At 48.5% G+C, this 18,900-nt stretch overlaps 2 protein-coding genes across 5 annotated transcripts; one reads left to right on the top strand and one right to left on the bottom strand.

Annotated features, from left to right (window-relative positions):
- The first annotated feature begins 186 nt into the window (after positions 1-186).
- LOC121664477 (G protein-activated inward rectifier potassium channel 1-like) lies at positions 187-11,520 on the top strand. 2 transcript variants are annotated; one of them, XM_042027781.1, is made up of 3 exons: positions 187-1,144; positions 7,320-7,536; positions 7,701-9,437. In XM_042027781.1, the coding sequence occupies exons 1-3, from the start codon at positions 494-496 to the stop codon at positions 7,757-7,759; spliced, it is 927 nt and encodes a 308-aa protein (XP_041883715.1). In that variant the 5' UTR covers positions 187-493; the 3' UTR covers positions 7,760-9,437. The 2 variants fall into 2 exon arrangements, with proteins under 2 accessions (XP_041883715.1, XP_041883714.1); XM_042027780.1 differs by having other exon boundaries at positions 249-1,144; positions 9,406-11,520.
- On the bottom strand, positions 11,521-18,683 carry LOC121664479 (acrosin-like). Of its 3 annotated transcripts, XM_042027783.1 has the most exons (5): positions 15,217-18,683; positions 14,836-15,057; positions 14,239-14,504; positions 13,832-13,977; positions 11,521-13,383 (listed from the first exon to the last, which is right to left on the bottom strand). In XM_042027783.1, the coding sequence occupies exons 1-5, from the start codon at positions 15,285-15,287 to the stop codon at positions 12,808-12,810; spliced, it is 1,281 nt and encodes a 426-aa protein (XP_041883717.1). In that variant the 5' UTR covers positions 15,288-18,683; the 3' UTR covers positions 11,521-12,807. The 3 variants fall into 3 exon arrangements, with proteins under 3 accessions (XP_041883717.1, XP_041883718.1, XP_041883716.1); XM_042027784.1 differs by lacking the exon at positions 14,836-15,057 and having other exon boundaries at positions 15,217-18,681; XM_042027782.1 differs by lacking the exons at positions 14,836-15,057; positions 15,217-18,683 and having other exon boundaries at positions 14,239-14,829.
- Between the last annotated feature and the right edge of the window lie 217 nt (positions 18,684-18,900).

Raw genomic sequence — 18,900 nt, 5'->3', positions numbered from 1 at the left:
ACCGGCCCCGGGCCCCGGCGTTACACCGGCCCCGGTACCCGGCTTTACACCCGCCCCGGGCCCCGGCGTTACACCCGCCCCGGTACCCGGCTTTACACCGGCCCCGGGCCCCGGCGTTACACCCGCCCCGGGCCCCGGTGTTACACCGGCCCCGGGCCCCGGCGTTACACCCGCCCCGGTACCCGGCGCGCCCCGCCCCGGCCCACTCACCCCGCCCCAGCTCGGCTCGGCTCGCCCCGCCCCACCCGCCTCACTCCGCCGGGTCCTTGCTGTGTGCCCCCCTCAAGCCGCGGCTTCTCCGGCCGTTCCCCTGCCCTGCTGGCGAGCGGGCAGCGCTGGCAGCGCCGCGCTCCGGCTCCGCGGGCATCCGGGCACGCCCCGTGTTCTGGGGGCCGCGTCGGGCGGCTGCTGCGCGCAGGCAGCGAGGTGCGGTCACCCCGCCCGCCCCGCCGCATCCTCAGCCTGCCCGCGGAGCACCTCGGCAGCCGGCAGCATGTCAGCCGTGCGCAGGAAGTTTGGGGACGAGTACCAGGCCGTGGGCCTCGCTCGCTGCAGCGCCCGCAGAGAGCGGCAGCGCTTCGTGGACAAGAACGGGCGCTGCAACGTGCAGCACGGGAACCTGGGCGGCGAGAGCAGCCGCTACCTCTCCGACCTCTTCACCACGCTGGTGGACCTCAAGTGGCGCTGGAACCTGCTCATCTTCCTGCTGACCTACACGGTCGCCTGGCTGGTCATGGCCTCGATGTGGTGGGGCATCGCCTACCTGCGGGGTGACCTGCACCAGGCGCACGGCGACGCGTACAGCCCGTGCGTGGCCAACGTGTACAACTTCCCCTCCGCCTTCCTCTTCTTCATAGAGACCGAGGCCACCATTGGTTACGGGCACCGCTACATTACGGAGCGCTGTCCTGAGGGCATCGTGCTTTTCCTCTTCCAGTCGCTGCTGGGCTCCGTTGTCGATGCGTTCCTCATCGGCTGCATGTTCATCAAGATGTCCCAGCCCAAGAAGCGAGCTGAGACCCTCATGTTCAGCCGTGCCGCGGTCATCTCGCAGCGGGATGCCAAGCTCTGCCTCATGTTTCGTGTCGGCAACCTCCGCAACAGCCACATGGTGTCTGCCCAGATCCGCTGCAAGCTGATCAAGGTAAGGCCTGCCACGACAGTGGGTGGCATAGGGCACCTGAGTGGCAGTGGGCGATATGGGCAGGTGCAGGGATGTGCACACAGGGCAGGTAGCGTGAGGCTTCCCCTGTGCAGCCCCTGCTGCTGTTGCCTGCTGGCAGCTCTGCCCTGCCCCAGGGACAGCTGTTCGGTCCCGTGGCATGCGGGTGAGAGGGTGTGACTGGGGTGGTATGAAGGACTAGGGAAGAATTTGGTGTAGCTGTCCATAGTAGGAGCCGTGAAAGAGCCAAGCAGGCATAGGGGAAAACTGTCTCATCAGAGACCTCCCAGGGGCATTTCAGTGGATTTGGTCAGGATGGATGGATGTGTCAGGATGCAGGATAGCTGCAAGGAAGGGTACTAAGGCATGCTGCTTAGCAGATGATGGCTGGGAATAAGGAATTGATTTGTGGTGATATTAAACTAGGATAAAAATCAACCTTGACCTCTTCTTCCCCTTGGGGAAACTTGGTGAGCTTTAACTTGCAGTTCCTTATCCCAGTGTTCCAGCTAGTGACCTCACAGCATTTCAGAGGAACTGTATAGGTGCTTTAGTGGAAACACCCTTTGATTGTCACCAGTATCTGTTTATTAATCACTGGTAATGGTCAGTATAATTCAGAATGCAAGAAAACTGGAATTCAAAGGAGATCATAACAACCAAAAAAATAAAATTATGAGGACAGAAGAATTTTGCAGGCACGAAAGTCCAGAAGATAAATTGGGCTGGAGTAAAATGGAAGAAAAGCACTGTATGGCATGCTGAGACTCAGCAATGTAGCATCTCACAGCAGCTCTGTCTTGTCACGGGAGCACACTTGGTGGGGAGCTCTGTCCGAAGCTCCTCAACTGTCAGAAGCTGGGTCCCAGTGATGACATTAATTTCAGGCTATCATATTTGAGTGTTATGAATGTTCTGTACTCTGTCTGGTAAACCTCTCTTTGGAGCAACTGGCCTTTTTAATAATCTGCATAAACAAGCATGAAGCAGTAGGTGACGGGGCAGTGGTAAATAAGAAAGGCTGTTTTCCTTCTGTTCTGTGCCAAATGCTAGTCTGAGCTGTTAATTTTTCTTGCTACAGATTACCACTTAAAATGGAGAATCTGCTAAGATTTAAAAAGAAGTTGGAGATATGTATAGGAACAAGCTGTAATGAGTTACATTGGAGCAATTTTGGTAGGAATTGGAAAGCCTGCTGAACCATGTTTTTTGTTGCTCTCTAGCAGAAAGCCCCTCTAAAGTATTTAATTCCATCATTTAAAATGGAATGCAGGTCAAAGTGGAATAAAAGTGGTATCACATTGTGTTTTTACAGAGAGGGTAACTCATTTTCTTTTGAAATAAGACACTGAGTATACAACCTGATGTCCTTTCTGCTGACAATTCTATTGCTACACAATGCTGGTGTGCAGATGACTGGGACAGAAAACTCAAGGACATTTGATGGACCTGCATGACCACTGTGTCTTAGGATAGCTGTTTTGTAGGCCAGATGATGAATCACTGAGTAGTTCTTGGTTTTTTTTTTTTTTTTTTTTGTATGATCATCATGCCCATGTGTTATCTTCAAGTTGCTTTGTGACCTTTGGCAAATACAAGCTATGAAGAGAAGAAGATTTAAAATTGAATGTGCAGTAGCTGCCCCCTCAGTCAGCATGGTATTAGTTCCCATGTCTTTCTGTAAATCCTCGTCACTGAACTGGACACACCTTTCTAGTAGCTGGTGGTGGCTGCTCAGATCGCCCTTGAATTTACATCAGATGCTTTGAGGTAGCTTTGTGTGTCCTGTAAACTTGTGGTGAATATGCCAGAATTCACTTGCTATCCTCAGCAAATTCTGCCTTTTTGTGATTAGAGCTCTGTCCCCTGTACTTCCCTGCAGTGCTGCTAACAGCTGATCTTGCCACACTTCTGCTGCACCTGATTAGGTAGCTAGAATTTTCTTTTGTGCTGGTGTCACAGTGAAGGAATATGAAGGAACACATCACATTTTCGTACTTGAGATAGGAGATACATTTAGTAGTGAATGTAGTGTTTTGCTCAGACCAGTGGAGCTCTGAGGATTTACCTTTCTAAGGAAAGTACACTAATCTCAGTCTGTCTGAATGGCAATTACTGACAGTGTGATACCTCCCCTAATACATTCGGTAGACTACAATGGTGCTGCCACACTGGGCTGGCTTTTCTTTGGGTCTAGGGACTGTGCTGCAGCATGGCATAGTGATACCATGCAAAAGTCTGAGGCCCTTTTTTGACTGAGTTGTGGAGAGTTTGGAAAACAGGTACAAGACTAATTCTGTGTGTTTCAGCAAAAACTTTTCAAGAAACCCACATATTTCTAAGTTACATTGAGTGCTACAGAAGCTGGAAAAAGCAAAATCCTGGGGTAAGAAATAGAAAAAAGCTATTTGGAACTAGCTGCTGAAAATGTGCAGTTTCAGGTCCTGGATTTTTAAATGTCACAGTGAACTGTATTTTTCTGCCTGTTGATTCCTGGACCTTACTAGTGTGCTGATATCACTAGTATTGGTGTGTAGTCATCTATATAGTGTTTCAGCTAGTAGTGTAGGACATTTTGATTCAGAAAGTTGAGGAATGTAAAATCATCATAGCCTGTTTTCAACATGTGCTAACAATAGTTTTAAAAATACAGTTGTGAAGCATGATAGCCATAGAGGCAGTGAGCTTTGGGTTAGAACCAGCAGGCACCTATTCTTTAGGCTGTACTTACTAACAGCTTTAAATAAACTGAAAGCAAACAATTGTGACAGAAGGTTGGCAGATGGCAGGTGACAGGCATTGGAAATAAGTAAGAAGACCCATTATATTGTGATTTCAATAAATTGATAAGCAGGGCAGAAAGTGCAAAAAAATACATTTTTTAATATTACAGAAGTGTTCCGATTGGAAGGAACTTCAGGAAGTCTCTGGTCCAACCTTCTGCTGAAAGTGTGGTGAGCTAAGAGATCAAACCAAGTTACTTTGGGCTTTTTCCAATATCATTTTGGAAACCTCTAAGAAAAAAGAATGCACAGCCTTGCTGGGCAAGCTTTTCTTCTGCTTGACTGTCATGATGAAAATGTTTTTCTTCAACCCAGTCCAAACTTCCCTTGTTTTATCTTACACCTGTTGTCTCTCTTGTTACTGCTGGGTACCTCTGTGAAAAGCCTGGCTTTGTCTTCTTGATCACCTTCCTCTCAGATTTTGGAATGTTTCTGTTAGATCCCCCTCTATGCCTTCTCTTCTCTGGTCTGAACAAGCCCAGCTCACACAGGTCATATTTACAGCATGGGGAAACTAAACTGCATTAAAAAGTAGCACTGATCCTAGGAATTATCTACAGTAGAGCTCCAGGTACAGGGTCACAACCAAAAAGCTCCACACAAATCTTTAGCAATGATATCAAAGTAACAAGATCATGTTATTCCAGTAATATAAAATACAATAACTCTTCTTGCAAGCTGGGCAGTTCAGCATTTTTTAGATTCGTTTCTCTACAACATGCTACAATATTAAGCTCGATGGTGCTGCATCTTTTGCATCCCACTTTTTCTGCTCCAGTGCTTAATTAGTTCACCTGGATATCAAAACATAATTATGTGAGTTCTCTAATGAGTGAACTGACAGAGGGTTAATAATCATAAAACTGCATCATGTCCGCTTAAAGAGAGATGCATAAACAACAGGGTTTAGAAAAGCAAAGAGAATGAATAAAGGATAGGAGGGAAGATCTGAAGGGCGTGATGTGCTTGTTCAGACACTGAAACAGCCTAAGTGCAGTGGAAGTCTGCCTTGTAATAAAAACCAAAACATCCAGTGGCAGAAAGTTAAAGACACAGAAGTCTTTTTTTTCTTTTTCCTTAGCTGTGAAAAAATTTACCTTCGGAGAAATTCTTTGAGACCTTTAGATTATCCATCTCTGACCACATTCAAATTGCAAGCCAGGGCATTTCTAAGTAATTGTGCCCTTGTTCAACATGTATTAATCTGCAAAATTTGCTTGTCTTTGTGTTATGTGGATGGTCAAAATAAAGAATCACAAGTGTTCCTTCCAGACTTACTGCTGGCAGTTTGTAGTCTTCTGCCTTATTTTGTGATCCTTTGAGTAAAGATGTAAAACAAAGGTCACTGGCTAGGAACCTGGATGTATTGGGGCTATTAAGCTCTCTTCATTCAGGTTAACATCTTTTTATTCAACAAACAAGTTTTTTTCAAGAATCCTCCATGCCCTGCATAAATCAATCCTGTATGTAAGATACTGAATACCTCAAACACAACCTTCTGCTTTCTCCCAGATCTGTTACCTCTAATCACCCTCGCTGGGTTTGTTTATTATTGAACAGATTTGATCGAAGACTCTTCCGCAAAGAAAAATGGTTTGTAGATCAAACAGTTCTTAAGTCAGTCAGGCAGCAGTTTGTGCAAATACGCACATTTTTGTCAGGTAAATGTATTTGATAAGACTTCGGGACAATTTGAGATTTAGATGTTGGTTCATACAGCTCATGTTGAGGCTCGTTACCTTGGAGCAAGGCTCATACACGGCCAATCAATTTGTGCACCCACTGCAGGAACAGTAGCCAGGCAACAAAAGCAGTGGCGTAGTCTGCAGCTTGCCTCAGGAAAAGAGAAAAGATGTTTTTGCAGTAGGTTGCTTACCCCTTTGCATATAACAGAGACTGTCACCACTGGCATGCAGCAGTAGTTTTGATGGATTTTATTTCATAGCCTTTTTACGTTTCAAATCATAAATAATTTGTGAAAATGCTTTCACACGCAATCAGCTGATGTTTTCTCTGTCTTCATCAATACTGGAGAAGTTGATTCTTGTCCTCTTGTGCAGGGGAGAGCTTTGTTACTTACATAGGAAGAATGTTTTTTCCTCAACGGCAAAACAAACACATAGCACATAAATGAAATAATGCATTGTATTTAATAAGGAGCTGTACTCCAGCAGCTACCTAGCTGCTTATGTAATCTCCAGTAAATACCAGGCAGTTAAAAAGTCAGCATTTTTAGGATACACGTGAAGAGGAGAGACAAAATGAAGATATACGAGTTGCTTGGGGATTTTCTTTAAAGACGGAAGCTTTCTTAAAAGAATACTAGTCAGATCTAAGTTGATGGCAAAGCTGTTGCCTTTGGCTTGCTCTCAATGAATGATGTTTCCAAGCAGTGGAACCAGTACATTTGTCAATACAAATGCAACACAATTAAAACTATTTATTTATTCATTTACGATAATATAATTTACAATAATATTTATTTATGATCAATAGTCAGCTTCTTAAAGAGTGCTTTTTAATCAAACAATAAACAGAAAGGATTCTAAATAGGATTTATATCAGCTGTGCAAAGCTTCTAATTTTAATGGGCAATTTCCACCAGAGACCTTCAAAGCAATCAGGTGAGGAGCTGCCTGGCCAACTGATGTAACTTGTAGTTATACTTTGAATACCAGGAAAATTTGGAGGGAGCACTATGGGGTGGAGGGAAGTTATCATAGCTGTATTTTTATTGGACCCATGAAATGATGGAAAGAAAAATGAGGCACTTAGCTTAATAACAAGTTCATTATTAAGGTCAATATCCAGTTGGTGGAATATGCAAGGGGTGATAGCATCATCAGTATCAATTCAGATGGTTTTGTGAAAATGTCACTTACCAGATGTACTGTGCAATTACTATGATGTTTACCTTTGAGTTAGTACATCACAGTGTCTGCCAAACAGAAGAGAGTAACATACAAAAATAATGAAACGTGAATTCAAACAACAGAACAAAATGTGCCCAGCTTGCAGATTTTGGTCTTGTTAACAGAGCTTTTGCCACAGGATATTCATGTTGAACATCCATTACAAGGCATGTAGTGTGGTACACGACATTTTTGTCAAAGTGTATAAATATATATATATATATATGTGTCATAGTAGAGTTTGTAGGTGGTGATGAGATCTACTGGCATAATAAGAAAAGTCAAAATTGGTCTTGCAAGGTAGCCTCATAGTATTTAGCATTACTTACATCTCCATCATGAAGCCCCCAGACCTAATACATGTAGCTGGTAATGTCATGGAGAAGGTGGGTTTAAACTTTATTGCACTGATTCCATGTTTTGCCTCACATGGTGATTACTCAATCATCTTTTTATCTTTAGTCCAGACAGACACCAGAGGGAGAATTTCTGCCGCTAGACCAGTGTGAATTGGATGTTGGATTTGGAACTGGAGCCGACCAGCTGTTTTTAGTTTCCCCTTTAACCATCTGTCATGAAATTAACTCAGAGAGCCCCTTCTTTTGTCTGTCACAAAGATCACTGAGAAGTGAGCAATTTGAAATAGTTGTCATCCTCGAAGGAATTGTTGAGACTACCGGTAAGACTTAGAATAATATGCATGCTCTAATTTTCAGTCTTTGTTTTCAGTGCTGATATTTTTAGCAAGGCAGCTGTTAGTCCTGGATGCTCCAGCATATCCTACCATATGCTGCAGAGCTTCAGTGGCTCTCACTGGCCAATAAAGTCCTCCCTTCCCCACAGGGCTCTGCATTACCAATTCCCAAAGTGGCCAGCAAGAGATGCAGCCTGCCACTCTTTGACTATGGCACGTGGAACAACTCAACACTCTCAGGAGGCTTCTGTTTTAAGGACAACCACTCTGAAATCAAAGTTGAACTTCAAAATTTCTGCAAAATTTCTTTCAGCATAGTTTGCACTGAATTGAATTCAGAATAAGAAATCCAGTTTTACAGTGCAAATACAGACCTCATAGTCACAAAAACTGTAGGCATAAGTGGTTATTGGCAAATATGAGAAGGCTTTTTAAAATTTTTTTAATTTGGGTATGGTGTTGTCCAGATGGCAGCTGATTTTGTGCCCTTCTGTTTTGAGGACTCAATTCTTCTATGAATCCCGTGAAAATGGGTTCCAGTTGTATAAGGAGCTCTTCATCAACGATCCATGAGTACTGCTAAAGTCCAAATCAGTCAGTATGGTCATCAGCATTCTGATCTTCTTCTTCCTTCTTTTGAGGATTTGTTAAACTTTGGTTAACCAAAGAGCTTCCTTGGCCTTTCAGCAAGGTTAGCAGCTGCCTTCTTCCTGCCTTGGAAACACTGATGTCCCTTTGGTGCAGCCATGTGCAGTCATCTCACTGCCTGATTACTCTCCACTCACTGGCCCTAACCAAATACACAAACCTCTGGGGCAGAACACTCTTTCACACTGAGTGTGGCAGTCTTTAGATCCCTGCAGAGGCCTCATCTTACCCTGCAGCTGAACCATTTATTTTAGATAAGCATGTATCCATAACCTCCCCTAATGCAATTACCTGTCTGGATATTTGAAAGGAAACATTTTACACTTGAGAATCCATATAGCAGTAACCAGAGAGCAAATCAGAATTTGGGCTTACTGATTGCTAGTTCTGTCTCTGGACATTACCATGACAGGAAGTGTTAAAGTTCTGCTCACCTGGGATATTTGTATAAATTATTGTGAGTGCTGCTGTGGTGAGACGGTAACAGATTTGCTTGGTTAGAACACATTTTAGCTGTGAGTTCACACATGTAAATACTACCAGTGATGTATGTTTGCACTAAGTGGAACAAAATCTTCAATGAGTTTACAATGCCACCTGTGTCTTAGCATGAAAGACAGCTTCAGTGTCTCTGCACAGCTTTTGTCTTGACATACTGTTTGGAGAAAAAGTAACACAGCCTACAGAAGAAATGCAAGATTACGTTTTTTATTTAGTGTTGTCTCCCCCAACACCTGATCCTTGCCAAAGGATTCTGTAAGCCTCTGCCAAGCAATAGTTCTTTCTCCCAAGAAACAGTATCACTTACTCTCTCAAGGCTGAATTGGGATTGTTCAGCCTGGAAAAGAGAAGCTTGGGATGACCTAATTGTAGGCTTCCAGTACTAGACACAGTGAAGAAAATTAATTCCATCCCAGCTGAAACCAGCACACAAGCTAATACTGTTCTAATTTTACATTTTGCTTTTGCTTGGTTGCAAGTCTGTAATATTTAATCCAGTATTTGCATAAAAATCTAGTCAGTCAATTAGAGGCACTCCACTGACTGTCAGAAGATTGTCTAGGAACAGCTGCCCCATTTTATAATCTAGAAAATTGTTGGCTTACTGGTTGCAATTGATTTTTATCTGCCAGCCTGACCATGTATTTTTTGTTCTATGTTCTGCTTGCTCACATTAGAATGCCATGCTCTTGTCCATTTCCATAGGAATGACGTGTCAAGCTAGGACCTCATACACAGAAGATGAAGTTCTTTGGGGTCACAGGTTCCTCCCAGTAATGTCTCTGGAAGATGGCTTTTTCCGTGTTGATTATTCTCAGTTTCATGCCACGTTTGAAGTCCCCACTCCTCCTTACAGTGTTAAAGAGCAAGAAGAAAACCTTGCCCAGTCATCTCTTTTGAATAGTCCTTTTGATAAGAAAACCAGAAGAGAACAGGTTTGTCCACTTGACTGTGTTGATACTACAGGAGAGAAGAACAAGCTTCCTGTCAAACTGCAGAAGATCAGCTCGAGAAAGGAAGGCCTTCCACAAAGAGCCCCGAGAATGAGTTCCAGTAACACAGAGAAGACTTCCAGTACTGGAGATCTCTTGAAAATTCAAGAAATGAGTCCCATCTATGATGGTGAAGACAGTGATGACAGGATGCAGCTAAAAGCCTTAAAAATAAAGGCCAAGGCTCTGACTCAGTCTACCAGTGATCTTGAGTCACAGAAGGATTTTCCAAGTATGGGCGCTCTAGAGGTGAAGTTGGAAGATAATTTTCCTGCCAAACTTTGAAAAATGAACTCTGATCGCGTCTTTCAAGAGCTAGGAAACAGGAGTTGTTGCTGATAAACTGCATTTGAGACTGCTGGCCTGAAAGAGTTGTTCCACAGTAAAGTCATAACTTGGTTTTCCCACTTTCAGGAAGAATGATCCTTTTTGTATAATTGTTCTGTACAGATCTAATTTAGGTAGCATACTAGGACTTTGAGGTGCAGTGAGGTTACCCTTTCATGCCAAAGAGATTCCTGCCCTGATGATGTTTATCAGCATGCTCATTGCAAATCCACACTGTCTTCCATGTATGCAGAGGCTTTTTCACAAAGCCAGGATCAGATGCTTAGTCAGAGAGTGAAACATTCCGAGATGGAACCAAGAAGGGCGTAACATCAGCTGAAACACAGCTTTGTGCAGCTCAGATCCTGGACTGTTCCTGGTGTACAGAACAGCTGAACACAAGAAGAGTATGTGACACTGCTCAGCCATAGTTCAGTTCTCTCTCAGTGACCCCTTTGCAAAGTGGCCTTCCTGGTGCATCCTTCTTTCCCAGTGATTGTGGCATGCTCGCTCTGTGCTCCCAGTGTCTCATTCATGATCATTCAGGTGGAGGAAGCAGTGTGCAATAACCTTTGAGTCATTGGACTCACATGAGCTCTCATAAACATGATGATCATTTATCCTGTCCAGAATTAGACCTCAGCATTTGATTTGGTGGATCCCGTTTTGAATTTTAATGACTATATCACCACTCACTGTGAAGGAAACTTGAGATCGGTAGCTCAACTTAATGGCGTGTTTTATACTGCAACTAAATGAAATTTCAGTTTGGAGACATGGTAAGTAAATAAAAGCAAAGTGCTAAATAATGCTCTGTCATTACACATCTCAGAGTTTTACTAATTAATGGTAATGTCTTTGATGTTGCTGATTTTCATTTTGTTACATTTGCTTTCTCCATTTATATATGATTCTCAGTAATTTTGTAAATTTGATATTTATTGCTATTCAGCTCAATCCACCTCCGTATGTGAGAGAGGCTTTTTCTTTCCTGGTTGTTAGTAAGTATAAACACACCTGGCTGTTTTGTGAACAGTGTTCAGTAGCTCAGCTTACAGGGTGGTTCATCCCCAGAACACCAGTACCAGCAAAGCAGTCTCCAACAGAAGGATCAAATTCTGCTCTTGTTGTGTGGACAAAATTCAGTCAAACTTAAAAGGGGTGGCAGTGGCCATATTGTTTGGCAATGCATTCCTTGATGGTAAAGTGATGTATCCAAGCTAGGAGTGGCTTGGCTTGCATAACTATTTCTTGCTTTTGATCTGTCTACGGTGTGAAACTGGAAAATGGCGTTTTGTGCAGCCATAAGATTTGCTGCTTGTCATTGTTTATTTGTTCTCAACATGAATTTCAACAATACATATGTGCTCAAATCTGTATTTTCATTTATCAACTGTATTTGTATGGAATATTTAGATGACAGCATGAAGTCTTACATGATGATGACTCTCCCTACTGTCCAGAACTGCCAAAATTATTACAAAATAAAATTCCAACCACCTTGGGTCTCAAGCATTCTTTACTCGAATGTGCATGTGTATGTTGACAGCAAAGCAGCTCCAGGAGATGAGGCACCATCCTTGGGCACACTCCCCCTCTGCTGTGGGACAGGAACTGGGGGGGCTTCCCCTGTTTGGGGGCTTCCCTCCCTTTGTGGGGGTGGGGCATGTACAGATGTAAATGACATTAATTAGATTAGATTATTAGATCAGCAAGGTGCTGCCCAGGGCAGTTTTAAGTCATTTTTTGCCTTTTTTTGGAGGTGAGTAAAAATGGGGGAGCCTGGGAGGGTGAGGGTGTCACTGGGAGCACCCCAGTGTCACTGGGACAGCGATGATGTGGAGGAGGAGTGGGTGGGGGGGAGCAGGTGGGTCATACAGGGCCCCTCCAAAAAAGGGAGGTTACAACCCAAAGCAGCATAAAAAGGGGTTAAAAAGCAAACTGCATTGTAAAAAATATAAAAGCCAGCTAGTCCTCTAAGACCCTTGAGACTAAACCAGCTGACCACCTCCAAGACAATAGAGAATAAACTGAAGGGAGTGCAGGGCTGTGGTACCTGTGTGTGAATATATCTTGATATTCACCTAATACATATTTTCTATTTTACTTTCTATTCATCTTCTTAGTGCCTGCTTTGTATTCTACTTTCTCATCTTTCCTGGTGTCAACTTCCTGGTCTTCTTTGTAATTTCTAGCTTCTAATCATTTTGTGTGTCTACTGAATGTGATTCTTGTGGCTTCTCTTCTTGCACTTTTCTGGCTCCCAGCGGGGCGCTGTGGGAGGAGAAGGTGCTGTTGGTTTCCCATTTTTCCCGCAGTCCAATTCTCCCTGATTCTTCTCTCCCCACTGGATATCAAGCTCCTTGCACAGTCCTTGGTGCAGACCTTGAGTCTTTCTAAAACCATGTCCCCTGAGTCATGAGAGAGTTCAGTTTCAAGTCCCACACCCAGGGATCCCACTGATGGGCAGCCTAAAACTGTTCCCAGCTGCTGTCCTCAAGAGCTGTAGCCCCTGTGACCTGTGTTCCCTTCTCCCATCACAGCTTCGTTTTGCTGGTGCCCGGCCAGGGACTCCTTACCTTGCACAGGACATGCTAACAGTGACAATAGACAACTTTATTTCCACAGCTAAATCAACTTCAGCATTTGTGTGCATGCAGAGGAGGAAGATGGGCAGGACAGAGGATGCCTTTGACCCTGAGGCTGTCTTTGGATCAGCAGGCACTGCCCCAGTAAGAAATGGTCACGGTGCACTGCAGCCTGCACTGGATCCTGTTCATCCTGCTGCTCACGTCTTTTTTCCCATTAGGTCCTGCAGCATCTCGTGCACCCGCGTTAAGAAGTGCACCAGTACCTGGTATGGATGTGGAGCGGATGGAAGCTGGAGAGGTTGCGTTGGCATTGGCCTTGGCTGCTCAAAGGGGGTTGAGGTGAAGGCTGCCTCTGGCGTTGGCATGGCTGTTACAGTTGGGTGCTGATGTGGAGCGGGCGTAGAGCAGCCCAATTCTGTTGGTGTTGGCCCTGGATGCTCAGAGGGGCTTGAGGCGAAGGTTGGCTTTGGCATTGGAGTGGTTGTTACAACTGGCTGTGGATGTGGGGTGGGCGTAGAGCAGCCCAATTCTGTTGGTGTTGGCCCTGGCTGTTCAAAGGGGGCTGAGATGAAGCCTGGTTCTGGTGCTGGAGTGGCTGTCACAGATGGGCACAGGCCCGTCTGGACCAGGATCCAGTCGTAGAAGTGCTGAGTGGAGGTGTAGACTCCAGGCCGTTTTGCTCTGGCACAACCTTTTCCCCAGCTGGTCACTCCAACAAGCCAGAAGTAGCTGGCCCTGTTATCTTTGCATACCAGAGGCCCTCCACTGTCGCCCTGCAGCAGATGAAAGAGGATTAGGGTGCTGTTGGGTGGCTGCTGGCAGCACTAGAGGTTTGCTTCTCTCTTGCAGCTCCTGCCACAGGTGTGTTCTGAGCACAAAAGGGCTCTGCTCAGGTGCTGGAGTCTCCAGAACCTTAGCTGGGAACAGGTTGGGTGTCTGTGAAGTAGTGTCCCCTCTTGTATCTGCACAGTGATCCTGGATATGCAGAGCATGGATGATCCAGCATCTGGACCCGTGGCAGAGTGCCAGGCCTTGGGAACACGGGCACTGGGCACAGACCCACAGATAAGGGGAAGGGGAAGGAAACTCCACCAGTGGAGGGAACCCAGGGCTGGAAAAGTGATTTTCCAGGCAAAGCACATGCTGGCCTACGCCTGCATGGTGGTGATGGGGTACTGGGGGGTACAGCTGGGGGCTGGCTGACCCACAGCACACTCGTACCTGGCAGGTGTCGATGCCACCCCGTGGGTAGCCAGCACACAGGTTGTGGGTGTGGATGGTCCCAGCATACCACTGGCTGCTGTTAACGAGCTGGATATCAAGGAGACGGACCTTGGCTTCCTGCAGGACATCACTTGGTCCCTGAGCTGTGAGCACAGGAAGGAATGAGCTTGCTGCTGGTTCTACTCCCTGGTCTGGGGGTGAAGTCCTTCCCTAAGGCTTTGCCCCTGGAGCAGCTGTTGAAGTGCCATGTCCTTTCTGTCTGGCTTTGGGGAGCGGGCCAGGCCCATCTCTCCAGAGGCGTACATCCTACAGCCTGACTTTGGTCTCTGCTGTCAGGAAGCCCAACCCATTTCTCCGGTGTGCTCGGCTTGCCTGCAGGGCACAGGTCCCTTTTGGGAACTCACCTTTTGCACTGGCAGAACCCCAGCCAGCAATGTAGCAGGTTTTCAGCTCTGACACAGTAAGCGAGGCATTGGGCACACAGGCAAGCTGGACGTATTCACTGCACTCCGCGGGCTGGTCCAATTCCAGCAGGGCGATGTCGTTCTGCTGTGAAGCAGCAGCGTAGTGTTGGTGAGTCAGGAGCCGCTTCACGTGGCGCACCTGCGCGCCGGGGCCCAGGTGAGTCAGCCGGGTGGCCCCGATCAGCACTCGCCACATGGTGACATTCCTGGAAGGCAGAGAGAGGGGTGAGAGGGAGCAGAGCCCTGGGCCGTGGCAGCTCAGCACCCCCCTGCCTTCTGCTTCCCGAGGCAGAGGGGAAAGCAGAGCAGCAGAGAGTGTGACTGCCCTAGCATGCCTGAGGCTCCGGGAATGCCACGCTGGAGGCTGCTGGGCAGCAGTGGCACAAGCCCAGCCTTCCGAGCAGGCCCTCAGTTGGGCTCTGCAGGGCCGAGGCACTGGGCACAATGCAGGGAAACAGGATGGGAGCAGTATGTGGTGCTGCAGCCTGGGCAACTGTTTGAGTTGTGGGGATGTCCTCATCACTTGCTCCTCCTCACCTGACCCGGATGAAGCAGTGGGCTGCTGTAAGGACCCACCGTGGGCTGATGAGGGACCCTCCGCACGTATGCCCGGTGCCTATTTTCCTGGGATCCTGGATGCTGACAATCCAGGGCCAGGCCCCTGGCTGGGCACCTGTGGCACCCACGACGTGTGGCATGCTGTAGTCAGAAGCTATGGAGTCATAGTCAGGAGCCATGGGCCGGAGCCCGCAGGTCCCTCTGTAAGCAGAAGGTCATTAGTGCCCTGCCCACGGGCTGCTGCTCCTCACGCTGTGCCTTTGTCCCAGCACCTGGGGCAAGGAGGCTCCACAAGGGGTTTGGGAAGACATGGGGTGTGGCAACGGGGGACAAGCACCCTCCCAGAGCCCGGGGCCGTACCTGCAGGTGTCCCAGGTGCCGTGTGCAGGCCTGTACACAGCCAGCAGGATGAAGAGGTACAGCAGATTCATCACTGCCTGTGGCGTGTGTCAGCTTCAAGAAACAAAAGCTTGTCTCTTCCAGTGCAGCCACTGACCCAAGTGCCTGCAGCAGCTGCAGGGCCCATGGCACCCATGGCCACGGGGCTGATGTCACAGAGTGGCTGGTTCCAGGTTCTGGGCACGGTGCCCTCAGAGGGCAGGGAAGGCCACAGCCTCAGAGAACCACAGAATGGTTTGGGTTGGAAGGGACCTTGAAGATCCCTTCAAGGCAAGGCAAGGGAGTCCCGTGCCTGGCACCTGCAAAACAATGCCCTGGGCAGACAAATCTGGCACAAAGGGAGAGGGTCTCTCCAAAGGGAGTGTTTGGTCAGAGAGGGTGCTCAGAGCCACCACAGGATGGTGAAAACTGGCACATCAAGGCTAGGAAGAGGACAGGAAGGAACAATGCCACATGCCAACAACTTGGGGGGATGTGTTAAGGCAAATGAGCCTTAGCCAGTGGAACAAACCTGGGAAACTCTGAGTGTTGCAACAGAAATTGCTGACTGTGTCAGAGTGTGTGAGAAGCTGACAGCAGTTTCAATGCCATAGGGAAGCCCTTGTGAGCCTCTTTATACATCTTCCATGTTTGGAGCAGGGTGAGTACTGCAAATGCCTCAGCACTGCCTCTTGTTTTGGAGGCTGGTGCTGGAGGTCGTGGCTGCAGAGCACGAGGGGCCGAGATGGAGAATGTTCACGCACTCACTGCTGTGATTTAGGAATGGTATTCCCCAATCCAGCGTTCCCACCGGAACACTGCAAACCACATGCTGCTCACTCCCCTCTCCCCTTCCCCTCTCTTCTGCAGTGGCCTTGAGAGGAGAATTAGAGGCACAAAAGGTAAAGATCATGGGTTGAGACAAGAACAATACACTGGAAACAGCAATTAAATAAGAAAATGAACAGTATCAGCACCAATATTAATAATGGAGTGTACAAGGGAGTGGAACAATTCACATGCAACCATCCAGCCCCTAGAGCCTGGCAATACCTGACCAGGCCACCAGCATGTGACCCAGAGGGGACTTCTTCCCCTGTCCCTGGAAAGGGATGTGAGGTGGTACAGAATAACCTCCAGGTCCTGGCCATGCCCCATCCTGGCCAGAACCAGGACATTCACCTTCATCATCTGCAGCACAGCTTTGGGGTCTGTGCCAGAGCCACTGGATCCCTGCATGCCAGGGAGGGCAGTCAGCAGAGATTAGCAGACTTCAGAAGCTCCTCAGCTCTCACTCTGGCCCCTGGTTTTCCTCACTTTATGGAGTGGAAGAACACATGTCCAACTCCTCCCAGTGTCTTCTTCACTGGAAATCCTCTGTGCTTTGGTGCCTTTTCTGACATCCTGCTGCATCTGGGAGAAGCAGTGGGAAAACCCAAAGCTTTGGGTGAAGGTCCTTCCTACACCACCTTACCTGAAGTGCACCCAGGAAGGCTGGGCTGTGGCATATTCCTGACCTAGGCTCTCCAGAGGGAGATCTGCTGTCTCCCCATAGGCCACAGAGGCTTTTAATATGAGATGAACTCCACTTTGCCTCCCCAAGCTCAGGTTCCACAGCCTCTGACTCTGGGAAATGCTGTGCTCTCCTGTCCACCCCGCTTCACTCCGTCTCACTCGCCTGGAGAGGGTCAATGGCTGATGTGGCGGCACCTCCTGCAGAAGGGGAGTAGTGAAGGTGCTACCCTTGCAGCTGAAAAGAAGGTTCATTTTGCCATGGGATCCCAGAAGGTCATCAAGCACATCATCAGTGGAGTCCAAAAAAAATAAAAATTAAAGGTGTTGACACAGGTGCACTCACCAAGCACGTGCAGGCAGTCTAGAGAGAACTGCCTGGGCTTGATTTGCGAGTAAGAGCCAGAAATGGGTTCACTTAGCCAGAAATGAGATCTCTCTCTGCAGCGAGCCAGCTGCTTGCCATTCCCTTAGGCCCTGGCCACAAGCAGCACTGAATCTGTGAGCTCTCACCCTGCAGTCTCTCAGGATCCCTGGGTAACCCCAAAAAGACTGCTTCAGTATCAGGGGCTGCAAGAAGCCTCCAAACAAGCAGCTAGGGGATTAGGTGAGGGGAGGAACTGAAAAAAAAATGCATATGATTTTCCCTGGATTTGTGAAAGAAAACAAGAAAGAAATACAGGACCCCAAAAAACAAAGCCACTTGATGGGAGAGGCAGGTGAGCATCTGTGGTTCAGGAATTTCAGAGTGCACTCAGCTGCAGCTTGCAGCCAAGGATCCTGAAACATTCCAGCAGCCAGCACTGCCACCTGATCCCAGTGTCCCCCACCCTCTGCCCCATGCATTTACACAGGACCAAAGCCCCAGCAGTCCTTGAAAGGAAAACACCCAACTGTACACACCTGGTAACCTGCTCCTGGGTTCTGCAGCCTGGGGAGAAAGACAAATCCCCTCACTAGAAAACGAAGCAGGTCTGAGCTGGGCTTTCTCAAGGCACACTAAAGGCAGAGGCAGGTTTGGGAAATGGCACCTGAGCCGCAAGGGAATCAGAGAGGGATTCTCAACTTCAGAGGCACCGGTGAGCGCAGCCTCTCCTGACACCAGCTGGGCCTCCAGCCCCTGAGATGCTTCGTGCCTCCAAACAGAGGTGCCAGAGCATCTGATCTGCACTGACCAGGCCTGTCCCACGTCCCACTGACCACTGCAGCGCCCCAGCCCTCCCCTGCTCCAGCCAGCCCGTGTACAGGCTGTTCCCATCTCCACCTCCACGCTACAGGGGGATCAAACGCCGCTGATCACACCCACTGCTACCTCTGAGCTGACGGGAGAGGAAGATTTCCTCATTTGCTGTTGCGGCCAGTGGCACCTCTCCAGAACAGGTTTTGTCTCCTGCTCGGTGGCCCTCTGCACCGGCCAGGCTGGCTCCGTGCTGCTGGGCCTCTCCCAGTCCCTCAGAGCAAGGCTCCAGCCGCGTCTTCAGAACACCGCCAACTCCCCAAAACAGCCCGGCGCTCTTGCGGCAGTTTGGGTGGGCAATGTCAAACTCACACCAAGGACTCGCTTTGCCCAATCACCCGAGATGGGAGAACCACGCGGCCTGACCACGCAGAGCCCCAGGGACGGCTCTGCCTAACGCAGGCGGGGGACCGTGGGCTGGGGAGAGAAGAGGGCACGGAGAGCAGGAAATTTCCAGCGCTTTGGGTCTGGGGCAGTCTCCCGAGCCGCCCTGCCAAACACGTGTGGAGCTCCGGGGCCGAGAACTCTCCCCACCCTGGTACCTCCCTTCTCAACCCGCCCCAAAACAACTCCCACGGTTCGCCCGTGGGAACCGGAGCTCCCCGGCCGGGGGCCGCCATCGTGCGCGCCGCCCGCATCCAAGGTCCCCGTCACCACAGCGACACGGGCTGCCCGCGCAGCGCCTGACTAGAACGGTCCAGGGGATCATCGTGCGCGCCGACTGCATGGAAGGTCCCCGTCACCACAGCGACGGGGGCTGCCCGCGCAGCGCCTGAGTAGAACGGCCCACGCCGCCCCGGCCTCGTCTCCCCCCCGGCCTCGTCTCCCCCCCAGCCTTGGCCTCGCTCCTTTGTGCGCAGGGAGGGTCCCCCAGGGAGGAGAGGGGCCCTGGTGCCAGCCTGGGGTGCCCGGTGACC

This window comes from Corvus kubaryi, unplaced genomic scaffold (assembly GCF_017639235.1).
Source record: "Corvus kubaryi isolate FWS band 111438036 unplaced genomic scaffold, C.kubaryi_AGA036_p1.0 37301, whole genome shotgun sequence".
Classification (NCBI taxonomy): Eukaryota; Metazoa; Chordata; class Aves; order Passeriformes; family Corvidae; genus Corvus; species Corvus kubaryi.
Note: the sequence above shows the minus strand (reverse complement) of the source record. Positions and strands in the feature narration are given on the sequence as shown.